This window comes from Eurosta solidaginis, chromosome 4, assembly GCF_040869045.1.
Source record: "Eurosta solidaginis isolate ZX-2024a chromosome 4, ASM4086904v1, whole genome shotgun sequence".
NCBI classification, from domain to species: Eukaryota; Metazoa; Arthropoda; class Insecta; order Diptera; family Tephritidae; genus Eurosta; species Eurosta solidaginis.
In genome coordinates this window covers 225,470,687-225,495,557 of record NC_090322.1, presented here as the reverse complement: position 1 = coordinate 225,495,557, position 24,871 = coordinate 225,470,687, and the positions used below count along the sequence as shown (strand labels likewise).

Sequence of the window (24,871 nt, the reverse complement as noted above, 5' to 3'; positions counted from 1 at the left end):
ATTACAAGAACTTACCATAAAAGAAAGAGAAAGACATCATATAGAAGAGGAAGGACTGTGCGAATACTGACAAAAACATTCCGAGAAAGACTAAAGTTGAGCCGCCAAATGCGACTTGTCGGTATGAAAAACGCCGAAAAAGTGGTCCATTAATAAGCCCTGCAAAAAAATGGATTTTTCTTTAAAAAATTGTATTTAACTTGTAGCTATGTTTTAAAACTTGGCCCGAATAACGAGAAAAGCATGGAAAGATGGAAATAGAAACGAGAGTTTAGAAGGAATCGAACGGCTTGCATGGGCCCATGAGGCAGTGGAAGCAGGGTGAATGCACTTCACTGAGAAGAATTTTGTTGCGAGCAATCCTCGATTCTTCAACCGAATTGAAGAGGACCTAGCCACGACCGGGAAGAATGGACAGTGATTGGCTGAAGGCGACAATGAAAAAGAAAATCACCCCGTTCAACAACTGTGGGGCAAGAAAGCCGCAATGGAAAAGCTAAGACTTTTAAAGCTGCAAAGCATAGCCAAGGTGGGATTCGCAATTGCCAGAAAACATGTGCCTCCAACGCAGCTATCCTTATGAGCATACGGCTATCGAAAGGCGCATATTTCTAGAAAGGAAACTGCTCACATTAATGCGGAATGAACCAAATTCACCGTTACTCTCCTTTGATTTAGAGCACCACCTTGAAATGGGTAAAAGGACTAAGAAAGGCACGAGCTCACGCTGTGATCCTCATGCTGCCAAAGTCAAGTAATCAGGGTGCTGATAAGCGCAATTCATAGCTTCCGCAACCCAATAGTCAACTTCACCTGCGTGAGGCGAATACTGTTACAAATATGCATGTATCATACACATATTTACTTGGCAAGGCTCTCGTGACCCCATAATCCTCATAGATTTGGGGGATGGGGGCGGACGGGAGGGCCTAGAAGCCTAAATGTGGTCATATTAAATCGTTCCCAAGATGGATAGTACCTTAATGGTGCTTGTTACCGGAGCGTACCAGATCTTTATCCGACAAAGGACCACCAACATCAAGAACACCAAAACCTTCCACGAGTGGCCCTCTCGCTACAACAACATGACAAATTCCAATGTATGTCAAAGTGGGATGGCCTAGGTTTTGGGCTCATAGCGGTCGGATTTGGAACGAGAGCAAGGTCCTTATTTTGACATCCAGCTTCATATCTATTTACTAAGAAGGCCCACCAAAAGTGTTAAGAGGCCGGAGGAGCAAACGGGAGTGCAAACAACGGCTCGCGTTATAGTCTGATGTTATAGTTGTTTTTAGCAAAGACGCCAATGACAACGTGTAGCAGAACTTGCCATCAAAGTATATTGAAGGAAAATCCAAATACGCACTAGGGTCAAGAGGTGAGTCTTCTTAGAAGGAAGATAAAATAAATGTGACGAAAAGCAAGGCGGACGAGTATGAAGATCCTTTCATGATCTATAAACGTGAGTTCCACAGAACGACGAGGCTTGCATGAACAAGTTTCTGTGCGGACATCAGCGAAACAGCGAGATGGATAAAAGCCTATCTAAGAGAGGTATAGTCCAGAAACTAATATATAAGGTAAGAGAACAAGGTATGATCATATATTAGTAAAGAGCAGTTGAGGCTTTTTCTGGGCAAACATTTTCCATAGAGGCCAGATGGGTAATAATCGGGAAGACCTTTGAAACGACATCGACATTGCAATTACTGGGCAATTATATGTAGTACTAGGAATGGTGACAAATGTCAAGATTAAATGGGTGGTAAAAACGTATAGCAATTTTAAGTCGCCGGGTCCATATGTCACGCTACAGATGATGGAACGATAGTAGAATGACTCAAAAGAAGCGTCCCGCGATTTTGGGGAACCATGTTGAGCCGTGTTCATTCCAAACACGGGAAAGTTCAGTCGTAAAGTACATTTTGTAAAAATGCCTATAGATTGGCTTAATTTTTCTGAATAGTTTGACTTGAAAAGAGTTTCAACCATCCTCTGAGCTGCCTCTTGCTCATTAGGGTTTCGTTTAAACTGCGCTGGAGCTGGTTTGGACTTTGCCACACTAATCGCTCCTTCGGAAGTTTATTTTGACTTCAAGAGCCTTATAGGAGTAGAAGAATACATCTGAAATAAATTTTTAGAATAATTTCTCACGGAAAAACATACCTAATAACGCCGAAACGGCGATTTGTGTATTAATTATCGTTGTTAATTGTGAACTCGTTATGCCAATGCCATACATATAATCACGAAAGATAATTCCAAATTGTTGCGCTAAACCAAATGTCACCAGCTGTGAAGAAAGTCAACAAAAAATTAAAATTATATGAAAAATATTTTTAAACGTCTATTGACTTACCACAGCGATACCGCTAGCAACGGTGACCAGCCAACCCCAACCACCATCGGGCGCTACAAAATCATCTCCCAAATCACTTTTATCTCGTCGCTTCTTTTTTGCGGGTGTTTTTGTTGGCTCGCTGGTCTTAGAGATTTGTGGTGTATTATATAATTTATGCTGTCCATTGGCAGGTATTATCAATTTGGTTAGCTGTTTTGTTGAGAGCCGATTATGATCATTGCCATGGTAATTATTGTTATCGTGATGGTCATTTGTCCTTGGTTTATTCCCCATTGTGTTGGGTGAGTGGGCCAGGTAAGCAGATAACGTAAATAAAGCTAATTACCGATTCATGATAAGAAATTAAAGTGAAGAGTAATTATAATTAAAAATTATTTATGAATATTCTTAATTGCCACTTAATTATCTTTAATATTTTGGTCGTGTTGCAACATAAGAGTTTATTTAGCCATGTCGCATTTTCAAGAACGCAAAGAGATGTAACGCATTTTCAGAATTTTCAGATACTTATTTGTTCGGCGGCCACCGTGGTGTGATGGTAGCGTGCTCCGCCTACCACACCGTATGCCCTGGGTTCGCATCCCGGGCAAAGCAACATCAAAAATTAGAAATAAGGTTTTTAAATTAGAAGACAATTTTTCTAAGCGGGGTCGCCCCTCTGCAGTGTTTGGCAAGCGCTCCGGGTGTATTTCTGCCATGAAAAGCTCTCAGTGAAAACTCATCTGCTTTGCAGATGCCGTTCGGAGTCGGCATAAAACATGTAGGTCCCGTCCGGCCAATTTGTAGGGAAAATGAAGAGGAGCACGACGCAAATTGAAAGGCTCGGCCTTAGATCTCTTCGGAGGTTATCGCACCTTACATTTTTTTATTTTTTTATTTTGTGAAACTCAAAACATATCCGTAAAAGTGTGGTAAAAGAAAAAAGGGCAGTTCTCTTCCATTAAAATAAGGACACATCGCTTCATACAATAAAACGGGAACTCATCGTATTCCCCATACGAAGAAGACAAACAGGTCATTTATCAAGCTATTCCAAAAAAGAGGGCTGCCCGTGCTTAACCACTGATATGCTATATTGTTGGCCCATTTTGGGACTACGTCGGAACTGTCTCGTAACAATTTAAGATTATTTTAAGGCTCATCTCGGAACAATTTCGATACAAATTAAGGGGAATCATTTTTGAATTATTTTCGGAATCATTTCGAGATTATTTCGGGGCCAATTTTCTATAATTACAGGATCGGTTCGGGGCAATATCTGGGCTAGTCTGAGACTATTTTTAAACCATTTCAGTAGTGTTACAGAATTAGTTCGGGATTATTTTAGGCACGACTTCACTTAAATCGATCGCGAGGCAAGCGGGATGGTAGTAGAAGGTGCTAATACCGGAGCGTACCGTATTCGTATCCGGCAAAGACCTTCCCACATCCGCAACATTCAGATAGTAGTTTTGCAATAAAAAATACATCAAGTGCAAGTGAATGCATGAACTCTATTCACTCTTGACAAAAACTTGGCCTCGCATAAATGATCAGCGAACTAGGTTACTTTTCAATCTCAATCGTCCCCCCTTAGATCCATTAACCTTTATATTAACCTGACGGATGCTTGCTGGAAGTTCACAGCAAACGCATACGAGTCCCAATGAATGACTTCTGTCGAAGCTTTAGGGACGAGAAGGAGAAAGTCAACACTTTCAACAGTTTCTCTGCAGATGCCGACACAAGCCAGAATACGTACATATTGTCTGAGTAAGGAATCCTACGGCTGTACAGATTAGTACATATATATATATGCATTGGAGGTAGGGCCTTAGGTTATTCAGTTGTATACCAATGAAAATCTCTCACTAATATCTCTGGTAACCATCTGGGTTGCCCTCATCTTCACGACTAGTTGTGAGTCATCTGCATTCATACTTACGGGGAAAAACCATTGAGAAAAGCTTCCGTTTTGGTACCTACATTCATCGATCCATTCCAGTACTTCACGGCAATTGTTAGCTCTGATTGCCTTCACTGGTAATTTTGCTACCGAACAATCACTAATCGTTCCACAATGTACCGGCTAACCATATACCATCCACTGTTCACCAACAAAAACCAACTTATCAAAAATTCACACTTCAAGATCGCTCAATTTCACGATTGGTGATATTTAGATATCTGTCAATTGCTCTACCATCAATCGTTTACCGACGCCGCTGTTAAAGAGCTCAACAGTACAATCCTCCTACATTTCATGATGTCGTCAGTTTAAACTGACACCGCGTACATAGCACAATGAGAGACACCAAAAGACTGAAGTAAATACTTTGTTGTTTAAGCATTATTAGCAAAAATGAATTATATAAAAATGCAAGGCAAACGGGTCTGACGTATGTCAGTAGTCAACTTGTTCGCCGATAGGTTTTAGAATAAGTCACCAGTTCATTGATTCAACTGGCAGCTGTGAACCATCCTCCCATTTTATAGCTACCCTCTCGATTACAGCCATAACCATTACGGTCCCTGCTTGGTACTAATTGACATCGTTTCTGCGCTATTTAACTTCTTTTCAGTAATTTCAGTTTGTTGACCCAAAAATTTTGCAAACAAGCGCTACTTACAAGCTATATTAAGTAACCAGAGAGCCATTTTTAGCATCAAAGTTGTCAACTGATATCTGGTACAAAAATGTGTCAACGAAAATTATTTATCTATACTAGACTTGCGTTAAATATTTATGTAGATATAGTCTCGAAACTACGTAAGTAAAGCATAGCACAAATTTGGCAAGTTATAAACCGGGAAATAGGGTAAGCTGAAACAACAGAGCTTGCAAATTATTATCCCCAATGTTACGCGAAGTTTTAGGTAATGGGAGTATATCCCACTTTTAACTATCAATGTTAATGAATTAAAAGAAATTTTAGTACCTATAGGACTTTCTACGTAGAATTTAAGCATAGTTTACATAAATTTTTCTCACAAGTCGGGATTAAAAGAATAGAGGTCCCGATGTAATACTATTTTCACACAGACGGCTTATTGAATAATAAAGGCATTTTTCTACATTAAGACGCTTATTGAGCTCAATCTTCCCTACAAAATTCGAATCTATTATTATTTCATTAGTAGCTAATCGAATGCCTAATGAAGTCATAAGCACAATGCAACTATGTTGGCAGCGTTCCGCTTTGTTTCCGCTTCTTAGTTTTTGGTGTGTTCAGTGCTTAAAAATGTCATTTGTCAAAGCAAATGTCATTGTCTGCATGGCGGAACGATACAAGGTGGCCGCATCGAACAGCTGATTATAACCTTTTTTATTTGATTTGATACATCAACTACCGGCGCAGTACGGGTTTGACATTTGTCCATCGAATTTACAAGTACATGGAATTTTTTTGTTTGTAGGTATGTCACCATGCTCCCGCCATGATTGTCTGTCTCATCCTTCATACTAATCGAGCAGTTACTTCTGTGTGAAAGCACAAAATTTACGATTTCATTAGCAGGTGAAATGAGATCATTAAGTTTCTGTGTGAAAACAAAATAAGGCTCTTTGACCATTTTTTCACCTTTTAAAATTAGTACGTGGTGCATACTCATGGAGTTGGCGATTTTTTGTTGAAACCGGCTTTCTGTATAATGTTTCAGAAAATTTTCAAATTTTATCTCGCATTTCGAATAACGTACTTAACTAGTATTTAGCGAATTTAAGTTAAATTACTTTGTGTGTTTATTCGAACGATTTGCCGTCATCCCATGTCAAATTTGGTTTGGAGATAAACCGCTTTCGGCGTTGCGCCATCATCAGTGTAATTTTTTGTCATGCATACAGCTCATCATTAAATCTTCTTCGGTACTCGTCATCGCCAATGCGTAAAGGTCCATAAATCTTTCCAAGAACTTTTCTCCCGAACACTCCCAATGCCGCTCCATCTGATGTTGTCATGGTCCATGCTTCAGCACCATATAGCAGGACGGGTACGCCCCAGCGGGTTAGGAGATTAGAATATACCCGCGATAGCTATGCTTGTCGTAAGAGGCGACTAAAGTACCGTATTCGTGAGGTTTGAGTAGCGCAGCCTTCAGGTTGCCAGCGCAATACAAAGCTTCACCAAACCCAATTGTCAACCTAACCTATCCGTGGTGAATCCTGTTTCATTAACAGCCGAGGCTCTGTCGACACCGAACTCATCATGGATCTAGGGGGTGGGAGGGTGGTATGGCCTAGAAGGTCGCATGTGGTCATAACAAATCGTTCCCGAGATGGTCGGGCTTGGTAGCGGAACGTACCGGATCTGCATCCGGCAAAGGACCATCAACTCGATAACACTCCCCAAAGCCTTCGGGGAGTGTCCTTATCGCTACAACAACAACAACGGGTACGATAAGTGACTTATAGAGCATGATTTTCGTTTGCCGAGAGAGAACTTTACTTTTCAATTGCCTACCTAGTTCAAAACAGCATTTATTGCCAAGAGTGATTCAGGCCGATGATATCAATATTATCAGCATATGCCAGTAATCGCACGCTTTTATAGAATATTGTTTCAGAGTGGTTAAGTTCTGCAGCTAGTATAATTTTCTCCAGCATCATATTAAAGAAATCGCACGATAGAGGGTTATCATGTCTGAAACCTCGTTTAGTTTCAAACGGCTCGAAGAAGTTCTTCCCAATTCTGACTGAGCTGATGGTGTTGCATGAGCAGAATGAGCAAAATGGAGTGTTTGTGTGTGTTTAAATGTGTTTACTCCTAAACGGGGGTGGTGGTAACAGGTCAGTAATTTTAGCCGTTTGACCTATTTTGTGTATTTGTTGATTTGGTTGGTTTATTGTTTTGTGTTTATTTGTTCATGCGTGTTTGTCTGTTGTACCTATGTTATTACTTTGGTTTTCGTAAACAAGTTTTAAAGATTCTCATATTCAGACCAATTCTAAATATTCTCGCGGAATTTTGTTCTCGCGGATTTTTTTATTCCCGCGGAAACATTCCTCCAATTCTGTTCTCCTAGGGAGAACAATAATTGGGGAATAGGAATTTCGAATTTTCGAAGTCAGCTGTTTTGTCAATTGAAATTTCGTTGCACATTTCTTATTTTGTTTAAAAAATGTAAAAGTTTAATTATCGTTGCAAATTTGTTGGAAATTAAGAAATAAAATATAAACAATGCACAGTATTTATTGCATTTCATGTGGTATTCACTGAAATGAGTAATGAATTGGTGCCACAGCAACATCAACAGCGGAACATAAGAAGAAAACGGCCGCATAACACAAATCTGCCGGAGTTGCCTGCTTTCATTCAGCAAAGCAATTTTCTGGCGGCCAAGTTGAGTTGAATTCGTCCTTCGTCATATGCCAAAATCTATTTAAGCCTTATTAAAAAATCCTTGCGCAATTTCTGGATGGCTGCATCATATATGTATACCAAGAGCTCTTCCGTTGCTTATGATATACTTTTCGACTTAAAATAAAGAATATTGTGGTTTTAGTTGTTGTTGTATTAACAGTGAGAATATTGTGGTAGAATGTACATACATATTTTAGCACAAATTTGTACAAATAAGTGTTCTTTCTTAAAAGAAACAATTTCCTTTAACTATTTTGATGCATTCCCTTTAATTTAACAAGTAAAAAAACTCTTATGAAATGGCAGAGAAATCTCCCTCTCACTCACTTTCATAATACCTACTTTTCTCCCATAACCGGTTTCCGCTTTTTCGAACATTGTTCAGAATAGGAGGAAAGGGAGAAGTGAAAACACTCACAAGTAATTATACTCAGTTGAGCAGAGCTCACAGAGTATATTAAGTTTGATTGGATAACGGTTGGTTGTACATATATAAAGGAATCGAGATAGATATAGACTTCCATATATCAAAATAATCAGGATCGAAAAAAAATTTTATTGAGCCATGTCCGTCCGTCCGTCCGTCCGTCCGTTAACACGATAACTTGAGTAAATTTTGAGGTATCTTGATGAAATTTGGTATGTGGGTTCCTGATTACTCATCTCAGATCGTTATTTAAAATGAACGATATCGGACTATAACCACGCCCACTTTTTCGATATCGAAAATTTCGAAAAACCGAAAAAGTGCGATAATTCATTACAAAAGACAGATAAAGCGACGCAACTTGGTAGTTTAATTATGAGTTTAACTTATGACGCAGAATAGAAAATTAGTAAAATTTTGGACAATGGGACTATGGAACTAAGGATTACTCCCTTTTAAAATACTCATTAACACCTTTCATTTGATACCCATATCGTACAAATGCATTCTAGAGTCAACCCTGATCCACCTTTATGGCGATATCTCGAAAAGGCGTCCACCTATAGAACTATGGCCCACTCCCTCATAAAATACTCTTTAATGCCTTTCATTTGATACACATGTCATACAAACACATTCCAGGGTTTCCCTCGGTTCATTTTCCTACATGGTTATTTTCCCTTATGTTGTCACCATAGCTCTCAACTGAGTATGTAATGTTCGGTTACACCCGAACTTAACCTTCCTTACTTGTTTTTATTTAGAATACGAGGAATGGGAGAAGGGAAAAACTCGCACGGAATTTTGGTTTAGAATTGGGCTGATTGTATCAGAAATAATTTTTGTCTGTTCAGTTACACTGCCATAATTCTGACATGACTCGTGAGATTCAGAATGAGTTTCATATTGGCGGCAAGTCAAAACGTACATAGAAGACTCGGTCCGTGTGTAGACCCTACAATAGTAAACGAAACATTAATTCAAAAATATCACTGATTTTGCTGGAATCGAAACATTCTGAACTTTTGTTCGATACTTGGAAGTAAATGGTATTTACGTTCAAGCAAGATACATAAAAATGTTGTTCGGAGGTATGTGCCTATCTGAAGAGCCAATTAAAATTGCTGTTATCAAGCCAGGAGGACAATCGAATACAAAATATCACTAAAGGGTGAGGACTTGGACTTTTCTGTGCCCAGAAATATGGTTTTGCGTAATTCTGACAAAGAAAAAGTTGTTAAGTAACAATAAAATACTCTAAATATCCTAAAGTAAATACGTATATTTAAGTCCATTTCACCACCATTTTTTGTTATCATTTGATTAGTTGTGTAATCTACACTTATATTTTATTACTCTAAGATATCACATGCAACATGTGGCCTTTAGTTTCAGAAATATTTCTAATAAATCAATGTCAAATTATCTAGCATATTTGCAAAAAAATGATTTTTTGTTGTGTTTTTTTTTTTTTTTTTTTTGTTATATATGGATGGATGGTGTGAAAGGTTAATAACTTGTTGCTTTCTGTCAGTTTTAGCTGATTTGATAAATGTTATGAATATTTCGAGTCCCAACAGCATTTTTAGTGTAACCAACAAATGTATAATTTTACAGGGGAAGGTCTTCAATGTACAACCCGATGTTTCCAAGGGGAGAAAACGCACTTGTATAGCAACATAATGTCAACTTGTTTCCTTGGTATTATGCCGTGGCACTTTAAAAATCTTCTTTAATAAACATATTTTTATACTCAGTTGAGCAGAGCTCACAGAGTATATTAACTTTGATTGAATAACGGTTGGTTGTACAGGTATAAAGGAATCGAGATAGATATAGACTTCAATATATCAAAATCATTAGTATCGAAAAAAAATTTGATTGAGCCATGTCCGTCCGTCCGTCCGTCCGTTAACACGATAACTTGAGTAAATTTTGAGGTATCTTGATGAAATTTGGTATGCAGGTTCCTGGGCACTCATCTTAGATCGCTATTTCAAATGAACGATATCAGACTATAACCACGCCAACTTTTTCGATATCGAAAATTTCGAAAAATCGAAAAAGTGCGATAATTCATTACCAAAGACGGATAAAGCGATGAAACTTAATAGGTGAGTTGAATTCAGGACGGAGAATAGAAAATTAGTAAAATTTTGGACAATGGGCGTGGCACCGCCCACTTTTAAAAGAAGATAATTCAGAAGTTTTTCAAGCTGTAATTTGGCAGTCGTTGAAGATATCATGATGAAATTTAGCGAGAACGTTACTCCTATTACTATATGTATGCTTAATAAAAATTAACAAAATCGGAGAACGACCACGCCCAGTTAAAAAAAAAAATTTTAAAGTCAAATTTAAAAAAAAAGTTAATATCTTTACAGTATATAAGTAAATTATGTCAACATTCAACTCCAGTAATGATATGATGCAACTGAATACAAAAATAAAAGAAAATTTCAAAATGGATGTGGCTCCGCCCTTTTTCATTTAATTTGTCTAGGATACTTTTAATGCCATAAGTCGGACAAAAATTTACCAATCCTTGTGAAATTTGGTAGGGGCTTATATTCTAGGACGATAACTGTTTTCTGTGAAAAAGGGTGAAATCGGTTGAAGCTATGCCCAGTTTTTATACACAGTCGACCGTCTGTCCTTCCTCTCGGCCGTTAACACGATAACTTGAGCAAAAATCGATATATCTTTACTAAACTCAGTTCACGTACTTATCTGAACTCACTTTATATTGGTGTAAAAAATGGCCAAAATCCGACTATGACCACGCCCACTTTTTTTTGATAACGAAAATTACTAAAAATGAAAGAAATGCCATAATAATATACCAAATACGAAAAAAGGGAAGAAACCTGGTAATTGGATTGGTCTATTGACGCAAAATATAACTTTAGAAAAAAACTTTGTAAAATGGGTGTGACACCTACCATATTAAGTAGAAGAAAATGAAAAAGTTTTGCAGGGCGAAATCAAAAGCCCTTGGAATCTAGGAAAGATAACTGTTCGTGGTATTACATATATAAATAAATTAGCGGTACCCGACAGATGTTGTTCTGGGTCACCCTGGTCCACATTTTGGTCGATATCTCGAAAACTCCTTCACATATACAACTGAGGGCCACTCCCTTTTAAAACCCTCATTAATACGTTTAATTTGATATCCATATCGTACAAATACATTATAGAGTCACACCCCTGGTCCACCTTTATGGCGATATCTCGAAAAGGCGTCCACCTATAGAACTAAGGCCCACGCCCTTTTAAAAACTCATTAACACCTTTCATTTGGTACCCATATCGTACAAACAAATTCTAGAGTCACCCCTGGTCCACCTTTATGGCGATATCTCGAAAAGGCGTCCACCTATAGAACTAAGGTCCACGCCCTTTTAAAAACTCATTAACACCTTTCATTTTGTACCCATATCGTACAAACAAATTCTAAAGTCACCCCTGGTCCACCTTTATGGCGATATCCCTAAATGGCGTCCACCTATAGAGTTATGGCCCAATCCCTCTTAAAATACTTTTTAATACCTTCCATTTGATACCCATGTCATACAAACACGTTCCAGGGTTACCCTAGGTTCATTTTCCTACAGGGTGATTTTCCCTTATTTTGTCTCCATAGCTCTCAACTGAGTATGTAATGTTCGGTTACACCCAAACTTAGCCTTCCTTACTTGTTTTTATTGGTTATACTAAAATTGTTGTTAAGGCTTATTGAACGAGAAAAATATTGGTCCCAACATATGTAAATACATAAGAATATACGAAAAGCTTACATAAATATAGCTAAAAATGCAAATATACCTATTGAATAAAGATAGGCAGAAGTATGGTAAATCTTGCAAGCAACAAGTTGTGCAGAATCAACACTTTTTAATACAAATATATTAAACAATGCTCGTTCCTACTACAAAATGACAGATAATTTTCGCTGATCAACGTATTCAACTTAAAGATGGTTAAAAATGCCCAATAACTAACCGAACAAAACTTCTCAATGGTTGAAGAAAATGAGTTCAAATTGATTGAAGTGATAAACATTTGAGGAGACCAATTCGATTTTACTATATTTCAGACATATTTGAGATAGTTTTGTAAAACGAAATTTCACGATTTGCGAAATAAGGATTGAAAATTCCATATTATATGTGTTTTTCCAGCCGCGAATACTAAAAATAAATACTTGGCGCGATTTACCTTTGAAGAGATACAGGCCGAATCGAGCTTCTCTTCTAATTTGCGCCGTGCTCATTTTATTTTATTTAATGATTAGTTAATTTGTTTCGCACGACCCAGCTATTAATCATTAGCTAAATAAAGATAAACCAAAATATTTATGATTATTGGCCATTAAAATTAAATTACTTGATTATTTTGAATCATTAATATGAAAGAGACCATTTTTGAAGAAGCCAAATCCACTATACATGAACAATGAAAAAACAAACTTTTTTTGTTGAAATGAAATATATATCCTCTAATTATATAATTTATTTATAAAGGAAATGAAAGGAAAGGACATGAAAGGATAAGAAAATTAAAGAAAAGATAAGAAAGAAAAAAAGAAATGAAAAGAAAAGAAAAAAGGAAAATAAAGGAAAGGAAAGAAAAAAGATAAGGAAAGGAAAGTAAATGAAAGGAATCTAAAGGAAAAAAGGGAAAAGATGGAAAGAAAAAATTATGATGTACTATTGTTCTATGTGGTGTAATTAGTGCCCACTGCAGTGGCTGAATTTCAAACCTTGGCGAACTCCCGTAGATACCGAGAATAAAGTCAAGAGGCCGACCAAATTGACCTAAAATATACAAGTATGTATATTAGGGCGGGTCGATTAAAAAATGCTCATTGCTCTATAAAAATCGTATTCTATGGATCAAAATAAGAAACTTTGCCGAAGGAACCATACCTCTAAAACGAATTCTGATGTCCCCCCCCCCCCCCCCCCCCTTTGGATCGAACTTTTGGGTAGGGGCAATTTCAATTCTACCTGCTGTGTCTTGTGGTGGCTTAAAAAAAACAACACAAGCAATTTTACGTTCTGCAATTGTGTCACAGTGATACCTTAATTTTTTAAAACGGTTGAATAAAAAACCCACACAACTATGTTTACGACATGCAAATGCATCACAGTGATGCCTTGGTTTTAAAAGTGGGTTGTAAAAACGCTAATTTCTAATAATTTTTTTTTTATTTCTTTTCTATTACTAAGTTAAATTCATTTTTTCATTTACATATGTTCTGACTAAATAAATTTCTAAAGATAAAAATAAACTCCAAAAAGAAAAAACATAGGCATTTCAAAGTGGGACAAAGTTTCTTATTTTGATCCCTAGAATATGATTTTCACAGAGAAATGGGCGATTTTTTTGCCTCCCCACAAATTGACCCGGCCTAATGTATATTGATGATGTATAACTCGTATGTACAAGAGGTATTCGGTAAACATTTTTGATGACTGTATTTATAAAAATTATTACTCAATGACTCATTTTTTAGGTACTACACAGTAACAAATTTACTAACTTTTTTTTCGATGCTTTTTCACTAGATTTAATTTCCTTTCAATTAACTTATTCTCAAACCAGTTTTAGTTTAATAAACAAATAAAAAACCTCTATGATTACGCATATTGTCAGTGAATTGACACAATGTGAAAATATTAATATCGTGTTTGCGATGTTAACTGCTTGAGTACAAGCTAAAACTCATTGACCACTTGCTGTCGCTGCTCTCGCACGACATATGGGTGAAAGAAAAGTTTTCCGAAGCTCTCGAGCGCACCACTGACCTACCCATATAGATTAGGAAACTTGTGAGCTATTTTGAATGCATTCGCACCTAGACATAAAGGACGTCAACTCAAAAATATCGATATTCTACTCCCTTTTCGATAAAATTGAGTCGAAAACCCTAAATTGATATCATTTGACCATACCTTTATACCCAATATTTTCTGATTTAAAAGGATATGCCTTCATTAATTTATGTACACAACTTTTAAAAATTTGCTGAAATCCGAAGTTTTGGGATTTTTTTCTAAGCGGGGTCGGCAGTGGTTTGGCAAGCTATGAAGAGATTCTTAGTGAAAATCCATCTGCTGCTGCCATTCGCAGTCGGCATAAAACGTGTAGGGTCCCTGCTAAAAAACAACATGCATGGTTTGGAATATCTAGTGGGCTTTTTATTAGAATTCTGCAAAATAGCATCTAGAGTTTAAAGCCTTAAGCTTTCGGTAATCTAATTGAATATTACTTACAGCCCTGGTGTGCTGGAAACGTGCCCCGCCTACCACACCGAAGATCCCGGACTCAACTTAGCAAAAGCAAAATAAAAAGATTCTCAGTGAAAAGTCATCTGCCTTGCAGATGCCGTTCGGAGTCAGTATAAAACGTGCAGCTCCCGTCCCGCCAATTTGTAGAAAAAAATTAAAAAGGAGCACGACGCAAGTTAAATGAGAAGGCCGGCCTTAATTCTTTTCGGAGGTATATCGCGCAAGTATTTTTAAGTTGAGATATAAAAGTTATCTACTGACATGGAGTCATTTAAAATCTACGAAAGGTTTACTGATTTACTTGAGCTCGTCAGTTCATATAGTTACTCCTAAGTTAAAAAAAGAATGACAGCGGATAAAAAATGCAACAAATTCCTAAATGTTCTTCATTGTGTACCACCAAGATAAAACTACCTTTGGCTGAGACACTTCACACTTTTATAGCTGTGCTGTCCAAAAAGCCCGCAGGTTCGTCAAACATTTACTACGAATAGGCGTGGATCTTGTTTGCAGTGAGGCACTAAGGGATTATCTGCGCTGTCGTTTTAAATAATATGCCACACTATACGAGAGACACTCTAAGCAGCTAAAGCTTTAGGTATAATTCAAATATCTTTGATTTAAAAACACTTTGGAGCGGTTTACAACAAGACAACCAAAGATCCTTACTGACAACCATTTAGGGAAAAGGTGGTTGTATCCCATCAAGTCAAGTCAATCCTAGCAAAAGTAATTATTTAAATTTTAAGGTTTGTCTATTGAGGTATCAAATACCAGTGCATAGCTAACACCTCCTGTTTCAAAAACTGCGAAGAACTGAATGCACCTATGGAACTTTTTACATTAAAAAGCTTTTTTTGGTAATTAGCGAAAGTATTAGTTAATTGAGTATACACTTCATTGAATTGGGAAGCCCGGAGGTGCACATAACTTCGAATTTTCGGTATAATAACATAATAATAATTTTCAATACTTGGGGCGATTTACCTGCTGAAGAGATCTAGGTTGAGCTTCTCTGGAAATTTGCATTGTGCCACTTCTTAATTTTTCTTAAAAATTTTTGGGACTGGACCTATATACCGACTCCGAACAGCTTCCGCAAGGCAGATGTATTCCCGCTTGGAAGCCTTAAAAGGCAGACATGGTTCGGTCGTAATCGACGATTTTGGCCGTTTTTTAACATGTCTAGCCAGCGATTCCTTGAAGCACAAAGGGAGATCAAGTTTTCCTAATACTAGTTACATCCAATATAAAGTAGGTCTCCCCCTTCCGGAGAACTTTTCTCTCAAACACTCAAAGAGCAATCTCATCTTCTGAACCATATACCAGGACAGGTATGTTGAGATACTTGCCGAGCGTGATTTTTGTTCGTCGAGAGAGGATTTGTATATCATAAAAGCGTAACATAATATACATAGGTGTAGCACAGAACAAAACCTAACATAGTTTACCATCTAAGTTAGTATTTATCTTGAGGATAACAGTTCCTGTGATAGCTACATTTGACATTTTAGATTTCTTCAACACAGGGTGACCACGCACCAGCTGACGATTGATGCTTCAGTTAGCATAAAGTGAGAAGTTCGATAATTTGATAATTGTTTTATTTACTGAACAAACCCTGCTGCCAAACTGACTTCTGATTATCAGTTTATCATCTGATTTAACCTGGAATTGGAAGCAGCTTGCTGCAAAAGGCGGATTAAAAATGATAAGAAGAAATGTTTCATTTTTTCATATTTATTCTGCTCAGTAAAATAACCTTCCCTAAGTGTTTAATAAATGTAGATTAAACATTGGTTTCAAGGCCAAGCCTGCAATCCCAATAATATAATTACGCTCAATACAAAAAATTATGCACAAATAACAATATAGTATACGCACGTAAACGATAAAAAAAAAATTAAGAAAAAATGTATCATAACAATAATAATGATAAAAAATTATTGTTAGGCCTTGAACTCGATTCGAACCCGATAAGAAGTTTCATTGAATAAATAAATCAAAGCCGGCCAAAAGTTGCACATTGTGCAATTTGAGTTCGTATTTTCACACCGACATTAATGATGTGTGATCATGATAGTTTGCTTTCGCTTGTCACTCACGAAAATCAACAGTGAATGCAAAAGGAAAAGTCCATGCTACTTTTTGGGCACATAATAAAAACAATATGCTGCAAAGTTAAAGTGACTTTTAATACGTTTTAGTTAGTATTATTAAGTTCCTTTGAACATACATATTAATATTGACAAAATAAGTAACTTTTTATACGTTCTACTTAGTTTTATTAATTTTTATAATTTTTTTTTATTGAATAACTTAATGTTTTGAAAATATATATTTCTATATTTACATTTACTTTGTTTTATAACTCTTTCTTAATGAAAAAATGAATTTTTTAAGTAAATTTTGCATTGAAGAAACACCATACCTTCTTTTATAAAAAAGTTGTATCTGGCTAGCTCGACCTCCGCGTTCTTAGTTATAAGAATATAAGTAAATATAGTCAGGAATAGCTTGAAATCAAATAACCAAAGTCCTTTTTAATTTCAAACTTCACAGTCCACATTTTCTTTTAGCACTCTGTGAGAAGTTGTCACTCAATTTTTACATACACTTAGGCAATTTTTTTAGTATTTTGTGGAAATGCCTTACAAAGAGTAGCAGAAATCAGAACTAAAGTAGTAGCTAAAATTGTATTCATAACTAATACCTTAAAACGTCAAAGAACTCATAGACAGCCAAATAAACACGTTGAGTGAATGTATCAAATAAATATTCTGCTTAGTAATTTGACGTAAAATTCTAATCATTGAGTGGATCAACGGTGCGTTCAAAAAGTTTTCACTCAATGATTGATCAACAGTTGTGTTTGCTGAAAGCGCCCATTATTAATAGTGTTTTTATCAAAAGCAGCATTGTTAACGTCGTGTAAATACGGAATTTGATTTGTTTGATATCAAATCGAAAAACGACAAGTAAGGAAGGTTAAGTTCGGGTGTAACCGAACATTACATACTCAGTTGAGAGCTATGGTGACAACATAAGGGAAAATAACCATGTAGGAAAATGAACCGAGGGTAACCCTGGAATGTTTTTAAATGACATGTGTATCAAATGAAAGGTATTAACGAGTATTTTATGAGGGAGTGGGCCATAGCTCTATAGGTGGACGCCATTTAGGGATATCGCCATAAAGGTGGATCAGGGTTGACTCTAGAATTTGTTTGTACGATATGGGTATCAAATGAAAGGTGTTAATGAGTATTTTAAAAGGGAGTATCCTTAGTTCCATAGGTGGACGCCGTTTCGAGATATCGCCATATAGGTGGGCCAGGGGCGACCCTAGAATTTGTTTGTACGATATGGGTATCAAACTAAAGGTATTAATGAGGGTTTTAAAAGGGAGTGGTGGTAGTTGTATATGTGAAGGGCCAGGGTGACCCAGAACTTCATGTGTTGGATACCGCTAATTTATTTATATATGTAATACCACGAACAGTATTCCTGCCAAGATTTCAAAGGTTTTTTATTTCGCCCCGCAGAACTTTTTTATTTTCTTCTACTTAATATGGCAGGTGTCACACCCATTTTACAAAGTTTTTTTCTAAAGTTATATTTTGCGTCAATAAACCAATCCAATTACATGTTTCATCCCTTTTTGCGTATTTGGTATAGAATCATGGTATTTTTTTTATTTTTCGTAATTTTCGATATCGAAAACGTGGGCGTGGTCGTAGTCGAATTTCGGTCATTTTTTATACCAATTCAAAGTGAGTTCGGATAAGTACGTAAACTGAGTTTAGTAAAGATATATCGATTTTTACTCAAGTTATCGTGTTAACGGCCGAGCGGAAGGACAGACGGTCGACTGTGTATAAAAACTGAGCGTGGCTTCAACCGATTTCGCCCTTTTTCACAGAAATAAGTTATCGCCAAATTTCATCATGATATATTCAACGACTGCCAAATTACAGCTTGCAAAAGTTTTAAATTACCTTCTTTTAAAAGTGGGTGGTGCCACGCCCATTGTCCAAAATTTCACTAAATTTCTATTCTGCGTCATAAGTTCAACTCACTTAACGAGTTTCATCGCTTTATCCGTCTTTTTCGGTGTTTCGAAATTTTCGATATCGAAAAAGTGGGCGTGGTTATAGTCCGATATCGTTCATTTTAAATATCGATCTGAGATGAGTGCTCAGGAACCAACATACCAAATGTCATCAAGATACCTCAAAATTTACTCAAGTTATCGTGTTAACGGACGGACGGACGGACATGGCCCAATCAAATTTTTTTTCGATACTGATGATTTTTAGATGTGGCAGTCTATATCTATCTCGATTCCTTTATACCTGTACTACCAACCGTTATCCAATCAAAGTTAATATACTCTGTGAGCTCTGCTCAACTGAGTATAAAAATAATAATAACAAGTAAGGAAGTCTTAGTTCGGGTGAAACCGAACATTACATACCCAGCTGTACGCTTGAAATGCTGTTGTTGTTTGTTTTGTGTGCTTAATAGTGTGACAATGCTGTGCATTAATACTGTGACGAATATTAGTGACACTAAATGATACCCACATCACTAGTCTGATGGTATGTAAATGAAGCCACAGCAACAATAAAGCAGGCAGTCACTTGTATCTACATAAACGAATCAATCATTGCGTCTACACATATGTACGTACACGCAGCGGACAGAGGCGCACAACCACATGCATGTATCTTATCTGAGATACTCCCAAAAGTAGCCAATCGTCTGTTGAAGTTTCACTAACATATGCACGCGCATGGGCTAAGCGATAAGCCATAAAAATCGTGCATCTGTAGGTATAGCTGAGAAATTTATAGCTGGTAAACACATAGCAAATTCTAGAAATAGAAACGCCTAGAAGTATGCGAACGAGGAAATCACAGAGTATAAAAGGAGGTAAAGCTGAGGATCAGGAAACAGTTTGATTTAAGCACGGTATCTGTTGAGTAGTAGAAGTGTTATTGTGAAGTACTATAAAACGGCCATTTTGCATTATGGAATAATGGAGTTATTTATTCAACAGTTTAGTGATTCGAACGTTAGTAGAAGGTTAAAAATAAGAGGATTTGCACTAAATTCGTTACAATACATATATATGTGGTTCTATTTTGAACTAATTTTCGTTTAAAAGAAGCAAAAAGGATACAGATGCTAAAGGCCGCGTTACAATGACATTTTTCATATAGATGCGTTTAGTTCAAGCTTGCGCATTCCAATAACATCGCCACAATCAACCAAGATGTTGCGTTTGTAAATATGAAGGCACTTCAGAGTTAGCAATTCAAGCTTATTACGCCTTGCCCATTCATATACAAAATTTCGCGAAGCACTGTTATTAACATTCTCGGTATACAACAAAAATACTTGCTAACATATTTTGTGTCGTATACGATTGTTATATTGCAGATTTTAATTGTGAAAAATGTTTGAAAAGTTACCACCCAGTGGGAAAAATAATTTCACTTGCAAAGTGTGCCAACACCCTTAGCCAAAGCAAATGTCAAATTCTTCTTCTTATGATTTGCTTGCAACAAAATTTGGGAGTTGGCTACTTTTCAATATCAGATGGCGCCAGTGTCGCTCAATCTACCGTTCCCTATATACATAAATACGTGCAATCTACTCATAAGGCTAAGTTTATGATCGAGCGTAATCGCATCGCGTGATGCGACGAACATCGGTGTTAGCGATAAATTATATTAGTGCATGTGGAGATGTTTATGACAAAGCGATTTAGCCTAAAGCGAATTGAGCGATTACAAATGACAAAAGCGACGAAAATTTGCAACCAAAATATTTTGATTTAGTTGGGCGGAATTAGCGAAACAATATGTTTTTATTGAAAAGGTACGTGACAAACAATGTTTGTGGAATTTGCGTTATGCAGATTGCCACAATCGCGATTGGATGCCCTTGAAATCTTTTTTTTTCTTATGTATACTTTTTAAATATTTTTTTCGTAATAAACAGCTATTTTCTAATAATACAATTTTACGGGTTAATGTACGCATGTTGCTTTCTCTACACTGCCACAGCGTGAATAAAAATATGATGAGTTATATTGTTGAGCATTCCATCGCTTGCGATTTCGCTATACTATAAACACTCAATCGCCATCGATAACGCTAGCGAAAATGTAACAAGCGATGGAGCGTTTCTCGTCACATCGAGCTATGCGATTGCGCTCGATCATAGACTTAGCCTAATGCATAAGCTTGTGTTAAACTCATCTATATGAAAAACTGCTTACGTGTCGGGCCTTTAACACCAATGACCTTAAGCGGGTAATAATGCAGTTTTCCTTCAGATATGGGGATTTTCCAAATGTTTACAAGTATATGCGAAAAAAGTATAAGAAGGGCAGGGTCATTAACGAAATTTTCCAACTTTTACTAGAAATAGCTTATTACCTGCATTTGCGTGCTTTTACAAAATCTTTTATATAAAGGAGGGCGATTTAACCGATTTAGTCCATTTTTACTGAAAATATTTCTTGTTAAAAGGCATACATGTGCACCAAATTTTTCCTCGATTTATGGCTCCAGAAACGTTGGGAAATGCATTGTAAGAAAGGGGCAGTGCTCCGCCCATTTTTCAAGATTTGAATTTGTTCCCATTTCTTGTTAATATGGCACAAAATATTATTGGTACAAAACTATCTTTCGCTAAGATTTAACTTATTATTTTTGCCTACGACCCTTTTTAAAGACATTCATATAAAAGCGGGCGTGGTCTTTAGCCAATCTTATTCCTTTTTACTAGAAATATTTCCTGCTATAAGGAAACTATTTGTACCCAATTTTGTTACGATCCGTTAATTTTTCTTCGAGTTATGGCTCCCGAAACATTGAAAATTTCTTAAACAAAAAAACGGCGGTGCCACACCCATTTTTTTTAAATTTGAAGTTTTTCTTATTAATTGTTATAAATCCACTTGGGAAAGGAAATACCATTTGATATAAAGCTCTTTCTTGCAAAGATGTAGCTTATTTTATTCGTCCACGACCCTTTTAAAAATCTTTTATATAAAAGTGGGCGTGGTATTTAACCGATTTCGTAAATTTTTTTTTAATAATATTTGTAAAATTGATTTTATCACAAGTGGGCGGTGCCACGCCCATTTTAAAAAATGTTTTCAAATTTTTATCAAGAGTCTCTATATCAGTCCACACGTCAAATTTATTAGAAGAAAATTTTTCTAAGCGGGGTCGCCCCTCGGCAGTGTTTGGCAAGCGCTCCGAATGTATTTCTGTCATGAAAAGCTTTCAGTGATAGCTTATCTGCCTTGCAGATGCCGTTCGGAGTCGACATAAAACATGTAGGTCCCGTCCGGCCAATTTGTAGGGAAAATCAAGAGGAGCACGACGCAAATTGGAAGAGAAGCTCGGCCTAAAATCTTTTCGGAGGTTATCGTGCCTTACATTTATTTATTTAGGTGAATTATTTACTAACAATCAGGTTTTTTGTGTTTTCAAAAATGTTATATATTGTAACAAATTTGCTGCAAATCCTCTTATTTGCGATCCTCTGCTAAGTTCGAATCACTAAACTGTTGAATAAATAACTCCAATATTGAATAATGGAAAAATTGCCTTTATTAAAGTACTTCACAATACCACTTATACTTTGCTACTCGCTGGCTTAATAACCAATTGATAACTCAAATTAAATTGAATTCTTCTTACTCGCTTGTCCCGCTTTTATAGTTTACGCTGCATACTTCTAGGCTCTTCGATTTCCAGAACTTACTAGTTGTTTCGGCTACAAAATCGCCAGCCACAACTACGTGCACAAATTATTGCTCTCTCTTGTGACAACTCAGATAAGATATATGCATGTGTTTGTAGTTTACAGTCTCCCGCACACACATATGTAAGCGTATAAGTAAATTCATCGGTGTGTGACATCTCATCTCTCGCTGCCTTGTATGTAAATGTTGCTCGTCGGAATGTGTACATATGTGTAGACGCAATTATTGATTCGTTTATGTAGATACATAATGATTGAATTATTGATGTGAATTCACGTCACTGCTTAGCATCGGCCTGGAGATGGCAGCACTCCTCAGTTTTGCTAATATTCGTAGCACTGCCCTCCACCTAAGTCTGATCGTCCCGATCAGACAAATCTCCCAATCTAAACGCCGCTAGCATCTCCGAATGTACCACCCTTCTAATCCGTGGTTTCCCAGTGGTTTGTATGCGGTAGATGGTATCACTGATCTTCTTCACAACTTTGTACGGGCCTTCCCAACTGCACCGTAATTTGGCTGGAACACCTTTCCGCCGGTGAGGGTTGTTTAACAGTACCAAATCTCCCGCCAAGAAACCTTCCGAATTAAAGTTCTTGTCATGCCAGTGTTTCATCTTACTGCTCGTTACCCTGGGCCGTTCCTTCACACTCTGTTGTTTGGTCAATGAACCACTTCGTAGAGCTTGCGCTGGACGGATTTGCTTTGCATAATCGGTATCGTTCCCACATTTCACAACAGTAGTGCGCTCCGGCTTGAAACTACCCTCGCATTCTTTCTCGGAAATTCGTTGCTTTGTTTTCCTGCGTCTTTTAGATTTTGTCAATGCCAGTGTTTCTCTCGCAGGTACTTTTGATTTTAATTTATTTGGCCCATTCGATCTATCAACCTTTGCCTTTGACTTTCGTGGTCTTTGTCGAGTCTTTTCCACCAGTACCCGATTACTGCTGAACCCTTTTTCCAAACTAAAGTTAAGTGGTATGTCCTGGTTCTTATAGCGCATAATTTTTCTCCGCATATCGATCCTGACGTCATGGTCAACCAAGAAGTCCACTCCCAATATGACTTCATCAACGATCTCCGCCACAACGAATTTGTGTAGAACCATGACTTTTCCAATTAATACCTCACATACCACTTCGCCTTGAACTTGGTTATACTAGCCTGTTACCGTACGCAACCTTGCTCCAGGTAATGACATTACTCTCCTGTAGACCAAATCAGATCGAATCAAGGAATGAGATGCCCCCGTATCTATAGTCAGTACACGCTCTTTACCATCCACATTCCCTCTGATGGTAAGACTGCTTGATTTCCTTCCAATCTGCGACACAGATATCACAGGACATTCAACAGCCGGGGCAAGTTTCCGTTCTTTAAATTTGACACGCTCTTGCTCATTTCCGCCAGCTTTGCGTTTACGGCCACCCACATTGTTGGAACTATTAGGACCAAGATCGCAATGACGTGCAATGTGACCTGGGTTGCCGCACTTGAAACATTTAATAACTCCGGCATTCTTCTGTTGAGATCCCTTCAGTGCTTCCAAAATTGTGTCTACCCAATCTGGCCTTTCTACTTCCACACGGCGTGCTTCGAAAACTGGCTTACACAGAAGCGACGCTGTTTCCTGAATCAGAGCATGCGATACCGTTTCAGCAAATGTTAGTTTTGGATTCGCATATGTAGCCCGCTTCGTTTCCACATCTCGTATGCCATTTATAAAGCTCTGAATCTTTACCCTTTCAGTGTATTCCACGGGTGCGTCTGCATTTGCAAGATGAGCCAATCTTTCAATATCTGAAGCAAACTCCTGCAATGTCTCATTTGCTTTTTGGTAGCGGTTTTGCAATTCAATTTGGAATATCTGTTTCCTATGCTCGCTTCCGTAACGTCTCTCTAAAGCGCTCATCAATGTTTCGTAGTGGTTCCGCTCATACTCTGGGATGGTCTGTAAGATTTCCGCGGCAGGCCCTTTCAGTGCCACGAACAGAGCTGCAACTTTATCTTCAGCATTCCATTGGTTCACTGCTGCAGTCTTCTCAAACTGTAGCTTAAAGACCTGGAAAGGAAGAGAACCGTCAAAGGATGGTGTTTTTACCTTTGTATTGCTTGCTGAAACAGCTGGGCGGTTTAATTGCAACTCTTGTATACGACCTCTCAAAGCATCCACCTCGGCTTCGATTTTTTCCTCAAACTGCGTTATTTTCTCGTCCATACGTGCTTCGAGTTTTGATGATATACGCGCCTCTTGCGCTTCGAGTTGTACTGTTATGCGTGCCTCTTGTTCTTTCAGTTGTGTCTCCATCTTTGATGTAATCTGTGTCGACATTTCTGCCATACGCGTTTCTTGTGCTTCAAACTTGGATGTTATATCTGTCTTTTGCGATTCTAGTTGTGATGCTATATATGTCTTCTGCTCTTTCAGTTGAGATGACACTGTCGATGTTTGAGCAGATATTGCAGCTAAAATCATGTTCAAGTCTGTGCTGGTAACCGTCTGCGATGTTTCGTTTTTCTCTTCAATTTTTGTTGTCTCCTCGCTATCAAGATGAAAGACATACTCTTCCACATCAATTCCTTCTGCTTCCATTGCCTCTCGTAGCCGTGCCTGAAGTTCAAGTTTAACGCCGCTTGTATTCAATCCACGGCTCTTCA

At 37.4% G+C, this 24,871-nt stretch overlaps 1 protein-coding gene across 4 annotated transcripts in view; it reads right to left on the bottom strand.

Annotated features, from left to right (window-relative positions):
- LOC137251034 (uncharacterized) overlaps positions 1-24,871 on the bottom strand; it is a 43,009-nt gene that overhangs the window by 6,620 nt on the left and 11,518 nt on the right. The window contains exons 2-5 of one of the 4 annotated variants that reach the window (XM_067784897.1): positions 4,287-4,663; positions 2,360-2,679; positions 2,167-2,293; positions 16-159 (exon numbers count right to left, since the gene is read on the bottom strand). In XM_067784897.1, coding sequence (XP_067640998.1) covers positions 16-159; positions 2,167-2,293; positions 2,360-2,679; positions 4,287-4,299 — 604 coding nt within the window. In that variant the 5' untranslated portion in view covers positions 4,300-4,663. Of the gene's footprint in view, positions 1-15; positions 160-2,166; positions 2,294-2,359; positions 2,680-4,286; positions 4,775-24,871 lie in introns of those variants that run through there. The other 3 variants (XM_067784898.1, XM_067784899.1, XM_067784900.1) reach the window with 3 other exon arrangements.